Source organism: Microtus ochrogaster, chromosome 1 (assembly GCF_000317375.1).
Source record: "Microtus ochrogaster isolate Prairie Vole_2 chromosome 1, MicOch1.0, whole genome shotgun sequence".
Classification (NCBI taxonomy): Eukaryota; Metazoa; Chordata; class Mammalia; order Rodentia; family Cricetidae; genus Microtus; species Microtus ochrogaster.
In genome coordinates this window covers 25,357,634-25,373,436 of record NC_022009.1, presented here as the reverse complement: position 1 = coordinate 25,373,436, position 15,803 = coordinate 25,357,634, and the positions used below count along the sequence as shown (strand labels likewise).

General features: G+C 45.3%; 1 protein-coding gene across 4 annotated transcripts in view; it reads right to left on the bottom strand.

Moving 5' to 3' along the window:
- Adck1 (aarF domain containing kinase 1) overlaps nt 1-15,803 on the bottom strand; it is a 97,268-nt gene that overhangs the window by 80,335 nt on the left and 1,130 nt on the right. For all 4 annotated transcript variants that reach the window (XM_013350821.2, XM_013350777.2, XM_026781989.1 and 1 more), the window contains exons 2-3: nt 8,986-9,131; nt 6,276-6,359 (exon numbers count right to left, since the gene is read on the bottom strand). In XM_013350821.2, coding sequence (XP_013206275.1) covers nt 6,276-6,359; nt 8,986-9,120 — 219 coding nt within the window. In that variant the 5' untranslated portion in view covers nt 9,121-9,131. The remainder of the gene's footprint in view (nt 1-6,275; nt 6,360-8,985; nt 9,132-15,803) is intronic.

Below are 15,803 nucleotides of genomic sequence, written 5' to 3'. Positions count from 1 at the left end.
GTGAATAATGGGACCATGACCTATTGCAGCAATGAAATACCCAGGTGAACATTCCTGCAGGCCCAAAAATTCATGTTTCTGGGAAAGATACTATAAGATATTATAAACAAAGGTCACCAGCCATTCAGGTTGTACAAGAACACAAAGCATCTAGCAAGCCTTCAGAGATACTAATGGCCTTGCTTTTAAAATGATTAACTGAGAAACCCATATGGGTTAAACAATGGCCTTTAACAGAAGGCAAACTTCAGGCTTTAGAACAGCTGGTACAGGAGCAACTAGATGCTCACCATATTGAAGAATCAACCAGCCAGCCCTTGGAATTCTCCTATATTTGTTGTTAAAAAGAAATCTGGAAAAGGGAGAATGGTGACAGATCTAAGAGTGGTCAACATTTGTGTCTTATCTGTCTGTCTCTGTCTCTCTGTTTTTATCCCTGTGTGTGTGTGTATGTGTGTGTGTGTGTGTGTGTGTGTCTGACTGTCTCTTTCTGTGGTGTGTGTGTGTGTTCATCGACAGAATAAAAGCTAAAGAAAATATTCAGTAACTAATGACTTTAAACATTCTAATTTCACTTAAGACTTAATAAAACTGTACTTGAGAATACTCTATGACTTTCTACTGAATGATAAGAAACCTGGCATCAAGTCCGTCTGTGACTTGGCTCTAATTCTGCTTTCCAGTGCGTCCTAGTCTCCGTGTTTGAGTCTGCTTTGTACCCCAAAGGTTGATGTTTTAAATACTGGATTCCCACCTTGTGTTGCTATTTTGTAGGCTATTTTAGGAGACAGGGCTTGGCTGACAGAAGACAGTCAAGAGCAGGCCTATGAAGGTTACACCGCTTCCAGTTCTGACTGGAGTACTCTGCTTCCTGCCTGGCTAGCTGTGAACAGTTGCTTTGTGCTCACACATGGTGGGCCTTGTATGCCCACCACGATGGACTGAGATGTCTTTGAATCTGTGAGCCAAAATCAGTCTTCCCTTCTGGAAGACATTTCTGTCGGGTATTTGCCCACTACAACACAAGGTAACCAAAACATACTGAATTATCCTCTGCTTCCTATGGATGCCCCCCCAATCTTATCAATGAGCCTTAGCCAGAATCACTTTGTCCCTGAGAATGTATGTCTCGTTTTACCTTTCCACTCTCAGCTTCCATACTGCCTTAAGACACAATCTTACCCACCCAAGGCCACTCTGCTCTCATAGGCCTTAAGTGTCTTACCTGCCTTAGGACATCTGTCTACAGCCATACCACCCTGAATGCACCTGATCTCATCTGTCTTAGGCCCATCTAGAATTATACAAAAAAGGCAATATACTGGGACAGGAGAGATGGCTCAGCAGCTAAGAGCATTGGCTGCTCTTCCAGAGGACCCAGGTTCAATTCCCACTACCCACATGGCAGTTCACAACTGTCTATAATTCCAGTTCCAGGGACCTGACACCCTTACATGGACATACATGCAGGCAAAACACCAGAGCATATAAAAATAAAAATAAATAAATAAAATATAAAAATATTTAAAAAGGCAATTTACTAATAGGGTAAAAGGTTGGCTTCTTCCTGTCAAAGACAAAGGTGACACAGAAGAAAAAGGAAGGAGCCAAAATGGAATCTTTGGAGCTGGAAGAAAGAAGGGGCCTTCCTTTCTCATGTAGAATCCCAGTGTGTAATGAAGACAGGGTGAAGAAATCAGGAAAAGTAAGAAGCAGGCCATGGAGTAACCCTGTAACCCTGTGTTTTGAAATCTCACCTACAAAGAGAAATAATTCACATGGTTACATATACCAAGTTTCTCCTCTCTGTCCATTCAACAGCTGGGGCCATTGCCACATCCTTATGGGAGGGAAACAGAGGTGCTTGGCAAGGACTAGGGTCAGATGAGATGGCTCCTGGTCCACAGCGCCTCCATTTCAACCCTACACCATACAAACCACTCCTTGGCACCATTTTCCTTGAATTAATTGATCTTTCCATGACCTATCAAAATGCCAATCATGCTTCAAACCCAGACATTCTTCTCCGAGAGTTCCCAGTATTATCAAGACTCATTGGTTTCAATTAACACTCAGTGCCAATCACCTTAAACAACAAAAAAGAATTTACTGGAAGACATAACTAACCAAGAAGTCCAGTGAAAGACTGGCTTCAGGACTGACTAGATACAGGAACTCAGATCACCCAATTCTTTAATACCAGCTTCACCCACAAATGGGCTTTCTCTTCACAGTGGCAAGGTGCCTACCAGAAGAAATTAGCCAACAGCCTACGCTCTCTGTTAGCACAGCAGAAGAGAAAGTTGAAGTTCCAAAAAAAAAAAAATGTCTTAGACCTAATGTTCACTGGTCAGAACTGACTCTAGAGACCATCCCTAAATCAGTATCTGGGACCAGCAGAATTGACCCCACCAACTGCTTGTGGGGACCTAAAACTCATACAACTGTGTGTGTGTGTGTGTGTGTGTGTGTGAGAGAGAGAGAGAGAGAGAGAGAGAGAGAGAGAGAGAGAGAATACAATATGGTAGATCACCAAAGGAACTCTTGAAGGGACATCTACACTAGGAGTGACTTCCTTCTGGACGGTGAACGTGCCCATTCACGCAAACCTCAGCTATAAGCGCCCAGGCACCAGGAATCCAGTTCTCCAGAGCCCATCCTTACCCCTTCAGCTGCCTACAAAGCGTCATGTGCTTTCTCTCCTTCTCCTTCGTGATGCAGTGGGAACACAAAGCCAGCCTGCCAGTGCCAACCTTGAAAGTGCTTCGAGTCACTGACTGCTAGTCCCCTGGCTCTAACACACTCTGGAGCCTGGAGACGCCGGCTTGACAAGTGAGATAATGACGCTTTTCCTTGCTCACTTCTTTATCGGTCACGATGACGAGAACACTCCTGCAGCATCGATCCCTGCTTTTCTGTTTCTGCTGGATCCGCCAGGAACAACTCCCAGGCACCAGCCGACACTCCGCTATCTGGTACATCCAGCCACCACGTGCTGCCCTCTCATCAAAAGCCTGGCTGTACTCGCTTCACCAGATCCCCGGAGCCGTCAGCTTCTGGGGGAGCGGCGGTATCACTGCCTTGCAGATGACTGACTTACTGGAGAGCAAGTCACTTCACAGCCCACCTGTTCTTCGGCTTCCCCAACACAAACCTCACCCTAGTCCTGGACTAGAAATCTCTGAAGAATGTCACTCTGGAGGATTCCAAGGACCACAGCACAGAATAGATGGAGAGAGGACATGGGGGAAAGCAGAGGGGAACAACACCTCAAAGACAATAGCCTTGAGATATTACAGTGAGCCCTTATGCCATTCATTCATTTCTTCAAACCTTTATTCAGAACCAGCTGTGTCCCGGACCTGGGAACTCACATCATACACCAGGTCTCTCCTCATGAAGCCCTCCTTCAAAGAGACCTCTGATTTACCAGCGCATCTGCCTTATCTTTCACTGACTCCAACGGTGACTACATTATCCTCGAAGTACAATAGCCATCTCTAGTTTACAGACAAGAAAAACAGCCGCTCCACAAGCCTAGAGGACTTTCCCAAAGCCAAGGCACAAACACAGGACTTCTAAATGAAAACCTTAGTCTCTTTCTGTGGCCTCTCCAAAGGCAAGAGCATAGCCTGACACTGAAACAGACATTAAACATACTCCATCCAGGCAAGAGCATAGCCTGACACTGAAACAGACATTAAACATACTCCATCCTATGCATTATCTTTTAATTATTTAATTTAATTTTACATGCATTGGTGGTTTGCCTACATGTATGTCTGTGTGAGGGTGTCAGGTCTTAGAGTTACAGACAGGTGTGAGCTGCCATGTGGGTGCTGGGAATTGAACCTGGGTCCTCTGGAAAAGCAGCCAGTGCTCTTAACCACTGAGCTATCTCTCCAGACCCCTAGGCATTACTGCTGACAATTAAATATACAAATTGAGGGCTGGAGAGATGGCTCAGAGGTTGAGAGCATTGTCTGCTCTTCCAGGGGTCCTGAGTTCAATTCCCAGCGGCCACGTGGTGGCTCACAACCATCTGTAATGGGACCCTCTTCTCGCCTGCAGGCATACACACAGACAGACAGAATAGTGTATACATAATAAATAAATATTATAAAAATAAATAAATAAAAATAAAAAAAATATACAAATTGAGAGCCCCAATCTCCAGTGTAAGAGAAGCAGCAGCTTGTGAGAAGATGTATAACTAACCATCATATATGGCAGAAATAAAGACACAGTGACTAAATTACAGGAAGATAGCTCTGGAAAGATACACAAGAAATGATGATTGCCTCCAGGCAGGGGCATTGGATACCTGAAGAACAAGGTTCATTTTCTCTATTTCAAATATTGTATACTTTGAATTGCAAGTCATTTGAATGCATTTCCCATTAAAAAGCACTTTGAGAGTGCAATCAGCCAAATCCTGAGTGTGGAAATTCTACAGGATAAATGATTTGGCTCTTCGACAAGTGAATAACTAAATAAAAAATAAAATAAAGAAAGGGAGAAGAAATAATAAATTCTAAAAGGCTCAAGAAATGTCAACAAAATGCAATATACACACACATACATACATACATACCATGTTTGGATTCAGGTTGGAACAAACTAATTATAAGCAGACATCTCAGGGCTGGGAGATGGCTCCATGGGTAAAAGTGCCAGCATGAGAACCTGGTTCAAATTCCCAGATTCTGGGTAAGAAGGCAGATGCGGGGTCATACACCTATAACCCCAGCACTGTGAAGGTAGAGACAGAAGGATCACTGGGACTTGCTGACTGCCAGCCCTATTCCAGGTTCAACTTAAGGAAATCACACAGAAAGTGGTAGAACACAACATCCAATGTATACACACACACAGCTCACACATACTCATGAATAAATAAATAAATACTTTAAAAAGCCATTTCTGGAAGAAAGGCAATCTGGACACAAACCAGCAGTCGCTGTGCAATTGCTCATCTCGTTACCTGTGACCACAGTATTATGGCTGTGGATTTTCAAAGGCCTTTCTCTATTAGAGACACATGCTGAAGAATTTATACACGAAACAATATGGCACCTGAGGTTTCATTTAAACACTTCCGAGTGAGTCAACAAAAGAGAGAAATACAAATCACACATTCCTCAGACAGGACAGTCCCACGGGAAGGGAGGGGTGATTATTCTCTGCTCTGTTCTCTGTTACTTTTGTGGACAGTTAAAATGTGCGTAATGAAATGTTTAAATTCAAGTTTTCATTAATTATCCATCCACAAAGGACGCCTGGAAGGAGAGCAGCAGAGAGGAGAGGTATCCACGCTGAGCCCTGAACTATATATAACTAAGTGTTTTCTCAGGACAGTCCAGCTGCAGGAACCACCTGAGCAAAGACGCACCGGTCTATTGTCAACCTCTCTGTTTGACCTCATGTTTGATCCCTCATCTCCCTGGTACTGCTAATACATCTACATCAGTTACTACATTCTGACTGAGGAGGTGTGTAAGGTCCACAGCTCTCCTCCTACAAAAGGCCCCAATGACCTTCAGAGGATAAAATAAAAAAAATAACCTTTCTGCCTAATAACACAGCTTAGAAGTCATTATCCCTCCATAGGCAGCCTACATCTCTGCTGTCACCAGAAACACACAGTGGCCTCCCCAGCTGCACTTTATAGATAACAACCTTAGTATGTGCCTTAGTGAGGGTTTCTATTGCTATGAAGAGATACCATGACCACTGCAACTCTTATAAAGGAAAACATTTAACTGAGATGGAGGCTTACAGTTTCAGAGGTTTAGTCCATTATCATCATGGCATAGAGCAAGGTGTGCAGGCAGATATGGTGCTGGAGAGATAGCTGAGAGTTCTTACATCTCAACTCACAGGCAACAGGATGTGGTCTGAGACACTGGATGTGGCTTGAGCATATATGAGACCTCAAAGCCCACCTCCACGGTGACACACTTCCTCCAACAAGACCACACCTACTCCAACAAGGCCACACCTCCAATGGCACCACTCTCTTTGGGGACCATTTTCTTTCAAACCACCACAGTGTGGAAGACCCAGTTTGATGTGGGATGGCAGTCTAAGTACTAAGGCACCTGCACAGGAAGGAGCAGGTAGTCTTCCACTCCCTTTGTCCCAAACCCCATGGCCAGTGGCCACTACCTCAACACCCGCTCTGTCCTCAGCCCAGCTTTCCATAGAAGTAAACTGGCTGTGCTCATTCTTTAGACATCCTGGCCCGGTTCTGATGGGCCCCCCAAGTCCCTTACCTGGGATCGACGCTGCAAATACTCCTCTGAGCCATATGGGACACTCCTCAGGGAGGTGAGATAGTCATAACTGATGACGGCTGTCTGCGAAACAGGGGAGGAGAAAGCTTAGCACTGAGGACAGCAAACATCACACCTCTGCCAAAGCTAGAAGTCTCACACAGGAGTTACTGGGTCTATAAGGGTAGCTGGTCCCACCCCTTGGATGCTCAGCCCGCAGATCTTAGCCTGGATGCTCCTTCCTGGCCTTCAGGGGTGAGCACAAATGGCACTCCTCCAGAGATGTCTGATCTCAAGTTCCCTTCATGGACACCAGGAACTGCCCATAATTGATCATAACCAACCACCTGTAAACTCACTTGCCCATTTGCTTCCTTATTTGTGAACTGTTTGGATTTAAGGGCTGGGCTTTCCTACTTTTTACTGATCCCCAGCCTCTTTTACACCACACAGGTAGATAGTCAATAAATACTAAACAAATGAATGTTGTTAAGTTTGAGTTTCTAGTCTAGATCCTCTGGCCAAAACTCTCCGATGGAAGGAGGGGGGAGCCTTATCCACAGCCAATCAGAAAACCACAGGCTTCCAACATATCTCCAGCATGGAGGAGCCTTGAGCCCAAACTTTCCTTTTCAGAGGAAGTCAAAAGTGTTTGTCTGCAGCCAGGCAGTGGTGACACATGCCTTTAATTCCAGCACTTGGAGGGCAAAGGCAGGAGGATCTCTGTGAGTTTGAGGCCAGCCCAGTCTATAAAGCGAGTTCCAGGACAGCCAGAGCTGTTACACAGAAAAACCCATCTCGAAAAAAATTACGAAAGGAAGGAAGGAAAGAAGGAAGGAAGGAAGGAAGGAAGGAAGGAAGGAAGGAAGGAAGGCAGGCACAACTTAATGGCTGGTTTATAAAAGTGCCTATTGATATTTCCCTGTCTGCCTTCCTTCTGGCTATTCAAATCCTAAGGGTCCACTCAAATCCTGCTTCTTCAGGATACTCATCCTGACTCCCGAGTTCCAGTGCTCACTCCTACATCTGACCACGGCAGCAGTCCTGATGTGTGCCTGGCTTTAGAATGGTTTTGAATGCATCCATGTATATGCTCCATGATCCTTCAAAGGCTCCTTCAAAGCTGAGCCTAGATGGAACAATCTGTTTTTACCCCTCAAAGCATAAAACAGCGGGCCTCAAAAGGCACTAGGTAAACAGCTAGAGATGATTTCGTATCCCATAGCCTGTTATCCCAAAGCCTGATTGTCTATTTGATTCTTTAACTCAGTTTCCCCTTGAGGACAGGCACCAAGTCAATGGCCTCCCTCTGAGAACATTTGACAACACTGTGTTCTCGGGAAATAAACTAAACAAACGACATCATGATTAATATCCACATGGCGGGAGCAACAGCAGCTGTTATCTATGCTCACCAGCAGCAACAAAGGAGAGAGAGCATGCTGCGTGTGGTTGGCAATCTAGTCTGCAAAGACTGTACTGCAGGGTCTGGAAGAAGAGCCGTAAGCAGAGGTAAGGAGCCATGATGGGTACTGGAGAGATGGTCAGTGCTAAGCTGACTTCCTGCTCTTGTAGAGATCCTGGATTGGTTCCAAACACCTGGTGGCTCACAACTATCTGTAACTTTAGTTCCAGTGGATCTGACATCCTTTTCTGACCTCCAAGGCCTGCATATGGTGTGCATGCACGCATACTTACATACATACATACATACATACATACATACATACATACATACATGCATGCAGGCAAAACATCCATAGACAAAAAATAAACAAATCTAAAAACTTTTCTAAAAAGACATAACACCAAGAGGATATTGCTATTGAACCACCGGAGAAAACATCTAAACTCAAATATTCAAATAAGATTCTCTGTTTGTTTTTGGATGGAGTTCTCCCAGCCCCAGAAAAATCAACATGTAAGTGCCAACTCTTCATATTAGCTCACTGGAGTGAAATCAAGTTTGCTGCCAGAAGTTTTTCTTTTTAAAGAAGGATTGTGTACGTAAATATGTGTGCGTGCGTGCATGCATGTATGTGTGTGTGTATGCATGTATGTGTGTGTGTATGCATGTATGTGTGTGTGTATGCATGTATGTGTGTATTTTCAAAACAGGGTTTCTCTGTATGGCTCTTACTGGCCTCGAACTCACAGAAATTTGCCTCCCTCTGCCACCCGAGTGCTAAGATTAAAGGCATGTACCACCAGGCCTGGCTAAAGATGGATTTCTTTCAACTTGTGATTTCACAGTGTTCAATCCATGTTAGCTTTGCCCCATGCTCTTGCTGCAACACCATGGTGGTGGGAACCTGTGGTAAGGAAGGCCTCCTAAAGAGTTCACCTCAGAGCAGACAGGAAGCTCAAAGATGGCAGGCAGAACTGGACTGTCAAAGTCTTCTTCCCACTAAGTCTTCTGTCCTCGGCACTGTCCAAGGAGTACTGCCCCTCTGAGTGATCACTACTGTAAGACACGAGCCTCAGAGGCTTCAGTGCAGGGACCTGGCATGACCCTGTTGTGTTCAACCACAGAGTGGCAGGGGTTGTTACAGGACCGAAAGCCTGTGAGGATGCAAGCATGAGCAGCTCTGGAGACAGAGCTGACATGCCTGCATTTCCACAAATGCCAGCACATCCACCAGCCACACCCACGGAACACCTACAGGTAATGCTGTAACTCCTCTGCTACCCCCAAAGGAGAAAAACCTACCGTAGCAACAGCTCTGCCCACCCTAACAGCGCCAAAGTCATTGGGGTCCAAGTAGTTGTTACTGTAGAGGTAGACACCCGAGGCAGCAAGAGCCACACTGGTCCACGAAGCAAGCTTGAGAGCCTTTCTGGCCATGTCCCCAGACCCTGTGCAAGAAAGGAAAGTCAAGAAAGGTCAGCAATTAAGGGTTTCATAGAGTGTCGGTCCAGAATACAAATCCCAGCTCTGCCACTCACAGATAGACGACCTTATGTCGTTTTCTTAATCCCATGGGACCTCAGTTTCTCCATTTATAAAACAAGAAAATGCCTACCTCAAAATTAAGATGAAGTGAAATAATCACATAAAGTGCTAAGTATAGCACCTGGTACAAATCAATTCCCAGCATCCCTCCTTCGACAGCACCAGGTGCTGTTCTAGCTACAGTGGAGGAGGCGAACAACCTACAGTTCTTGTCTGTAGGGAGCTTACGCTCTAGAGCGGGGTAGAGGAGAAGCAATAAAGATACAGAGCATGCTGTCAGAACTACCAGGAAGTGGCAGGAATCAGAGAGTTGAGGGGTTAAAGGATCTAGAAGTGGGTGCTTTTTAGACAGGAAACGCAGGAAAGGGATGTTCACTTTGGGCACTTGGCACTAGTATTACAACAATACACAGCCATAGACACCATTCACCTTGATGCACAGATCAGAAGTAGGCAGACCCCTGCCAAAATGGTAGCTAGGTAGAAGCAGCCGGTAGTGCCTCCATATCTAGCCGATATCCAAAATGCCTACTACAGGCAGATGGTTCATACTATGCTCCTGGGGGAAGACTGATGCTACCTTGTCCACACTCAGTCCTTGGTGTCTATTGGGAACCAAACTTAGACCACTGGGCAGAAAGACCCTATCCACTTTAACTCACCCCTCCTCCTACCACCAGGTGGCTACACAGACTGGTGACAGTGCACCCAATGGACTACCTCCTCAACCATCCCTGAGTACTCTACAACCAACTAAGCCCTTGACCCAGCTGCAGGTGCCAAAGGACAGGCCCCAGACAGAAAGGAGCATCACCAAGCCTCCTGTCAGTGCAAGGACTTCAGAGACACAGTAGCAAGATGTAGGTCATTGCCTCATAAGTGTCTGCTCTGGCCCCGTTCTGTCCCTTGGTTTCTCTCTGCGTAGAAGCTACTGCTACAAACAGTCTTGTCTTCCATTTCTCTGTAGTCTATTTTGACTCATGCCTCATAAAACAGACACGGGCTTTCCTTTAAATATACATAAAGCACATCTTTTTCCATTCTTTCACTTTCAACTTAGACTTTATACCATTTCTTTAAAGAGCATATAGTTGGCCTTCTAGGCATACATTCAACTAGCTTGTGCATCTGTATTGAAATTCGCCACCTTCTCTCGACCCTTCCTACTTTTCCTATCTGTTCTGCTTCTTGCCTTTCTTTTTTTCAAGATTTATTTTATTTTATTTATGTGTATATGTATGAATGTGTATGTGATCGCATGCCCAAAGGAGACAAAAGAGGATGTCAGAGTCCCTGGAGCCCAAGTTGCAGGAAGTTATGAGTCCCTAGACACAGGTGCTGGGAACTACGTCCAGTCCTCTGAAAGAGCAGCAAGCACTCTTAATTGCCAAGCCATCTCTCCAGCCTACTTTCTCTCCTTTCTTGACATCTCCTGGACCCAATGATACTTTGCATTGAGATCCATTATGTTTCCTTTTGCTGCTGCTCTAGTTACTGTTGAAGAGACACCATGACCAAAGCAACTTATAGATGAAGCATTTGATCTGGGGCTTGCTTACAATTTCAGAGGGTTAGTTCATGGTCATCATGGCAGGGAGCATGGCAGCAGGCAGGCAGGCATGGTGCTGGAGCAGTAGCTGAGAGCTCACAGCCTGATCCACAGACAAGAGGAAGAGAGTGAGAGACTGGGCATGGTGTGGGCTTTCGAAATCTCAAAGCTCACCCCCAGTGACACACTTTCTCCAGCACAACCATACCTCCCAATTCTTCCTAAACAATCTACCAACTAGGACCCAAGCATTCCGACTGATGAGCCTACACAGGAGTGGGGAGGTCCTGTCATTTAAAACAGCACAGTAACCTTGTTTTCCTATTCCAGAATTTGTCAAGGATTGTCTGAGGGACATCTGAACTGAAACTAGCCTTTGTGCCGCTTCAAAACACAGGGTGCTGGATCCTACCCTACGGTCCGCTGAGCCACCAACTCTGCAGTAAGGCTGTGAGCAAGATCGTGGTGATTTTCCTCAAAAGCTCAGGTCAGCAAGCACTCTTCCCTACCTGCACTCCAAGTGTATGCTGAGGCCACGCAATATTGCAGGCACCCAGTCCACTCTATTATTCATTTGTCGATTGATAAACGCTGCTGGTAGAGGAAGCAGATGGAGGCTAGACTGTTGGGGAGAAAAGAGCTTAATTGTAAACATCCTCCACTAACTCTCCCCGACACCTATCGGGTCAAAAGTAAGATATATGACCATGGTTATGATTTTAATAAGAAAAAAAAACCCTACAGGCACATGTGTCCAACACCAGGCTGGCAATATTTTAGGAGGTTCTAGGAAAGTCAGGAGATGGGGTCTAATTGGAAAAAGTAAGGCTTTGAAGATTAGACTGGTCCTTGGCCATTTCCTCGCCTGCTGCATCCTGTCCACCAAGAAGAAAGCATCCTCAACCACAAGATCCTACTGCCATGATGTTCTCTGCCCAAGAGCATGGGAGGCCAAATGACCCCGATGTGAAACTATGAGCAAAATAAATTCATTTTCCTTTTGCCTATATCAGACAGCATAACGAGAAAAAGAATTATGATACAGTCTGTGGTGGTTTGATTACGAATGACCCCCCCCCATAGGCGCACATATTTGAAAGTGTGCTTATTAGGGAATAGTACTACTTGAGAGAAATTTAGGAGGTATGGCCCTGTTGAGCAGGTGTGGTCTTGTTGGAGGAAGTGTGTTACTGAGGAGGTGGGCTTTGAGGTCTCATATATGCTCAAGCCACACTCAGTGTCTCAGACCACTCTGTCACCTGCACAAAATATAGAACTCTCAGCTACCTCTCCAGCACCAAGTCTGTCTTTAAGCCACCAAGCTTCCCACCATGACGACAAAGAACTAAACCTCTGAACTGTAAGCCAGCCTCAATTAAATGTTTTCCTTTCTAAGAGTTGCCTTGGTCATGGTGTCTGCTCACAATAGAAACCCTAAGGCATAGTCATTAGTCTAAAACAGTGGCTCTCAACCTTCTTAATGCTGTGACCCTTTAATACAGTTCCTAATGTTGTGGTGACCCCCAATGATAAAATTATTTTCGTAGCTACTTCATAACTTTAATTTTGTTACTGTTGTGAACTGTAATATAAATATCTGCATTTTTGGATGGTCTTAGGTGACCCCTATAAAAGGGTCGTGACCCGCAGGTCTCTGAGAATCACCGCTCCAAGACCTCAAGATCAAAATAGAAGTAAACACAGTAAGTCAGCTATTAAATAGAGCAATTCTCTTCCCTCAGCAGGCTTACTGGTTGGTTGGTTGGTTGGTTGGTTGGTTGGTTGGTTGGTTGGTTGGTTGGTTGATTGGTTGACTGACTGGTTTGAAATAGAGTCTATGCAGCCCCGGCTAGCCTGGATCTCACTATATAGACAAGGATGGCCTCAAACTCCCCACTTTCCCAAGCTGATGCCTACGTAGAGACTAAAGTTCAACCATTCACTCTGTCCATGCAGCTATCCAAATACTCTCAACTGACTCACAAGAGCCAAGGTCTTAAGAGATCTGCAGCCAGATTTCTCGAAGGATCTCTGGCCCTTCCACCCTGACCTCCACCCACTCTATTCCAACTTGCTAGTTTTCCAACACGCCACAAACTACACTCCAAGGAAAGTAAGGAAACTATGTGTGCTCTCTTCCTAGAACAGGGGCCACCAAGCTCTTCTAAAAAGGGCCACAGAGTAACTACTTTACCTTTGGGGGCTACTCCATCTCTAAGGCCACTCCTCAACTCCCCATTCTAGTGCAAGGCAACCAAAAGGGCCACGTAAAGCAATGGGCCTGGTCAAATGTGGTCCCCAGGATGTAATAAGCCAGACTGTAAGTGTGCCAAAACATTTACTAACTGAATTAATCAATGGAACACCTATATGCCCCATGAGGCCTGTGTAGAGCCAGTAACACAAGTCTCTAGATGAAGATACCCCAGACTTCCAACTCAATAGTCATTCTCTCCCTATTACCCCCATACTGCCCCCCACCTTTGCTCCTCTGAACCCCACCCTCCTGCTGTACCATCCTCTACAGCAGCCATGATGGACTGCGGTCTCGCCTACCCTTGAGACCACCTCTGAGTATCAAAGGAACGGGGAGGCAATCCCATTTTCAAACCAATGTCCTCAGTAATAAAAGCAGTAGGAATTGAAATACATAAAATAGATGATATAAGAGCCAAACTGTGTCTAAATAAATTGGAGTTGGAGCTTTCCATAAGGTGTCAGAGAGTCTTCAACATATAAATGAGCTGTTTCCCTCGGGGTATTTTAAAAGGCCTGTCACGCATGAAGTATGTCTGTCAGTGAAAAACACCTTTCATTATTAAGGCGTCTGCTAATGAATCACCTGCCCCGTTCTGTTTTCTTGCCTTGACTTTCACCTGCGTTACCTCTGAGAAGGCCCCACACACCTTACAGGAGGTCTGAGGCTACCAAGAGCCTAAAACATAATCACTAGATGACATTATTAGCAATAATCAACCTTTACAGAGTTCTCTACGCACGCGGGGTCAGGTGGGGCACACTTTTAATCCCACCACATGGTGCACTCACTGTGTTAATACTCCACACAGAGCAGTAAGATGAGGCAAGCATCATCCTCCCAGGTATAAACGAGGACACAAAGACACAGAGTGTCCAGCCCCAGGTGGCACAGCCAGTAAACTGGCAAAGAGATGACATAAACAGGACTTTCCACTGCAAATGTTCAGCCAGTCCTTTTGTTCTTTTTAAGATTTATTTTAACCTGTGTGTGTGTGTATATATGTGTGTCTGTGTATTGTTTCTGTGTGTGCCTCTGCACGTGTGTCTGTGTATGTTTCTGTGTCTCTCTGTGTGTATGTGTTGTCCATGTGTCTGTGTGCATATCTGTGTGTGTGTGTGTGTGTGTGTGTGTGCAGGTGCCCGTGGAGATCAGAAGGGGAACACAAGATCCCCTAGAGCTGGAGTTACACATTTGTGAGTCATCCGATGTGGGTTCTAGGAACCAAACTCCAGACCCCTGAATAAACAACACATCTGAGCTCATATCCATAAGCCAGCTCTCCAGGCCCATCTTTCTCTTTTTTTAACAATATATCTCTTTGATAGTGAGACTTGGACCTCAAGATACTAAAGAAGTTCTTACTACTGGCTTAAAGTAAACAGAGCTGCTGCAGACAGAAGCTATCTTTTCTGACCTGCTACCAAGCCCCCAAAGAGCCAAGCCTGTGGAAGATAGTGTTGGCAGCTCTGGAAGTCACTAATACCACGTCAAAGATCAAGCAATATTCCTCACTAGAAATGATACATTCAAGCCTGAAGCGCTGGCCGACGTGGTTGTTTAATTGTCAAATCAATGGGAAGAACGAATTCTTTGTCTCTGGGCCAGAGGAGACCCCCAGTTTGTCATGACACCATATACCAGGAAGCTGAACAAGTGGAAGCTGACGGTCAAACAAAAATGTCCATCTCAAGGACAGAACTAAATAGGAAATCAAGCACTGATTGTGAATGGCCTTTCCAACTAACGCCTGCTGGCCGCCCCTTCCCAGGCCGCATCCTGAGAATACCAGCCTGAAATTACAGCCCCCACTCACATCCCCCTCGAAAACACCACTGAGGGAAGTCACGGAGGCAGCAAATTCACTTTTTCCCAAAAGTGACCCTGGCTACCTCCCATTTCCCACAGAGATTATTGGACAAGTGAGCACTAATTTGTTTTTTATTCGTTCTCCAAAACAGAAAAGACCCAAAAATACTCTTGAAGAGAAACAGCAAGATGAGTCAATACCCAGGAACAGCTGACCTGAGGAGGCTCCCAGTCTTTGCCATCCTGCAAATAGTGCTAAAGTTCAATGCAAGAGTGAGCTTTCACTACACTGCCTAGAGTGGATTGGCTAGAAGTTACTCAGATCAATATCAATTTAATTAAGGAGTACCTGATCAAGGCCAAGGTTCCTCAGCAGATAAGGAAAATAAATCTTACCCAGGCACCGTCGAGAAACATCGAACTCAGCTCATCTTAGAAAAGGGACTAACAACGTAAGGCCAAGAGCAAAGGGCAAGCAAGCAGCAGAGAGGTCAGGGAGCTTCCCAAAGGTGCTTAAAGCAATAGCTCACGTAACTTACACAACTAGATTCCCAGGTGGTATCCTTGGAATTTCACTCTACAGACAAGGAAGTGGAAGGAACTGCCCAGGGTTAAGAGCCAATGGAACAAAAGCTTGAATCTAGGTGTGTTTGCTCGGCCACCAGAACAACAGGTGGATATAAACAAAGAATTGGCTGGGTCCTGGGGTGGCCAATGGTTCTCTGTCAGGGACACTGAGACCTAGGTGACCCAGTGTGCTGTCTATTGGGGTTGGACAAGACAGGGAGGGATGACAAAACCAAGCATTCCTCTCATTCACCAGAACCTTCTCCGACAAAAATCCGGTGGGGTGGAGTCTATTTGGAAAGAAATGAAATGCAAATTCTCTCAGCAGAGGTAAAAATCTCACACCATACGGCCTGTTGAATACCAATCAAGCAAAAAACACAGTAAAATAAA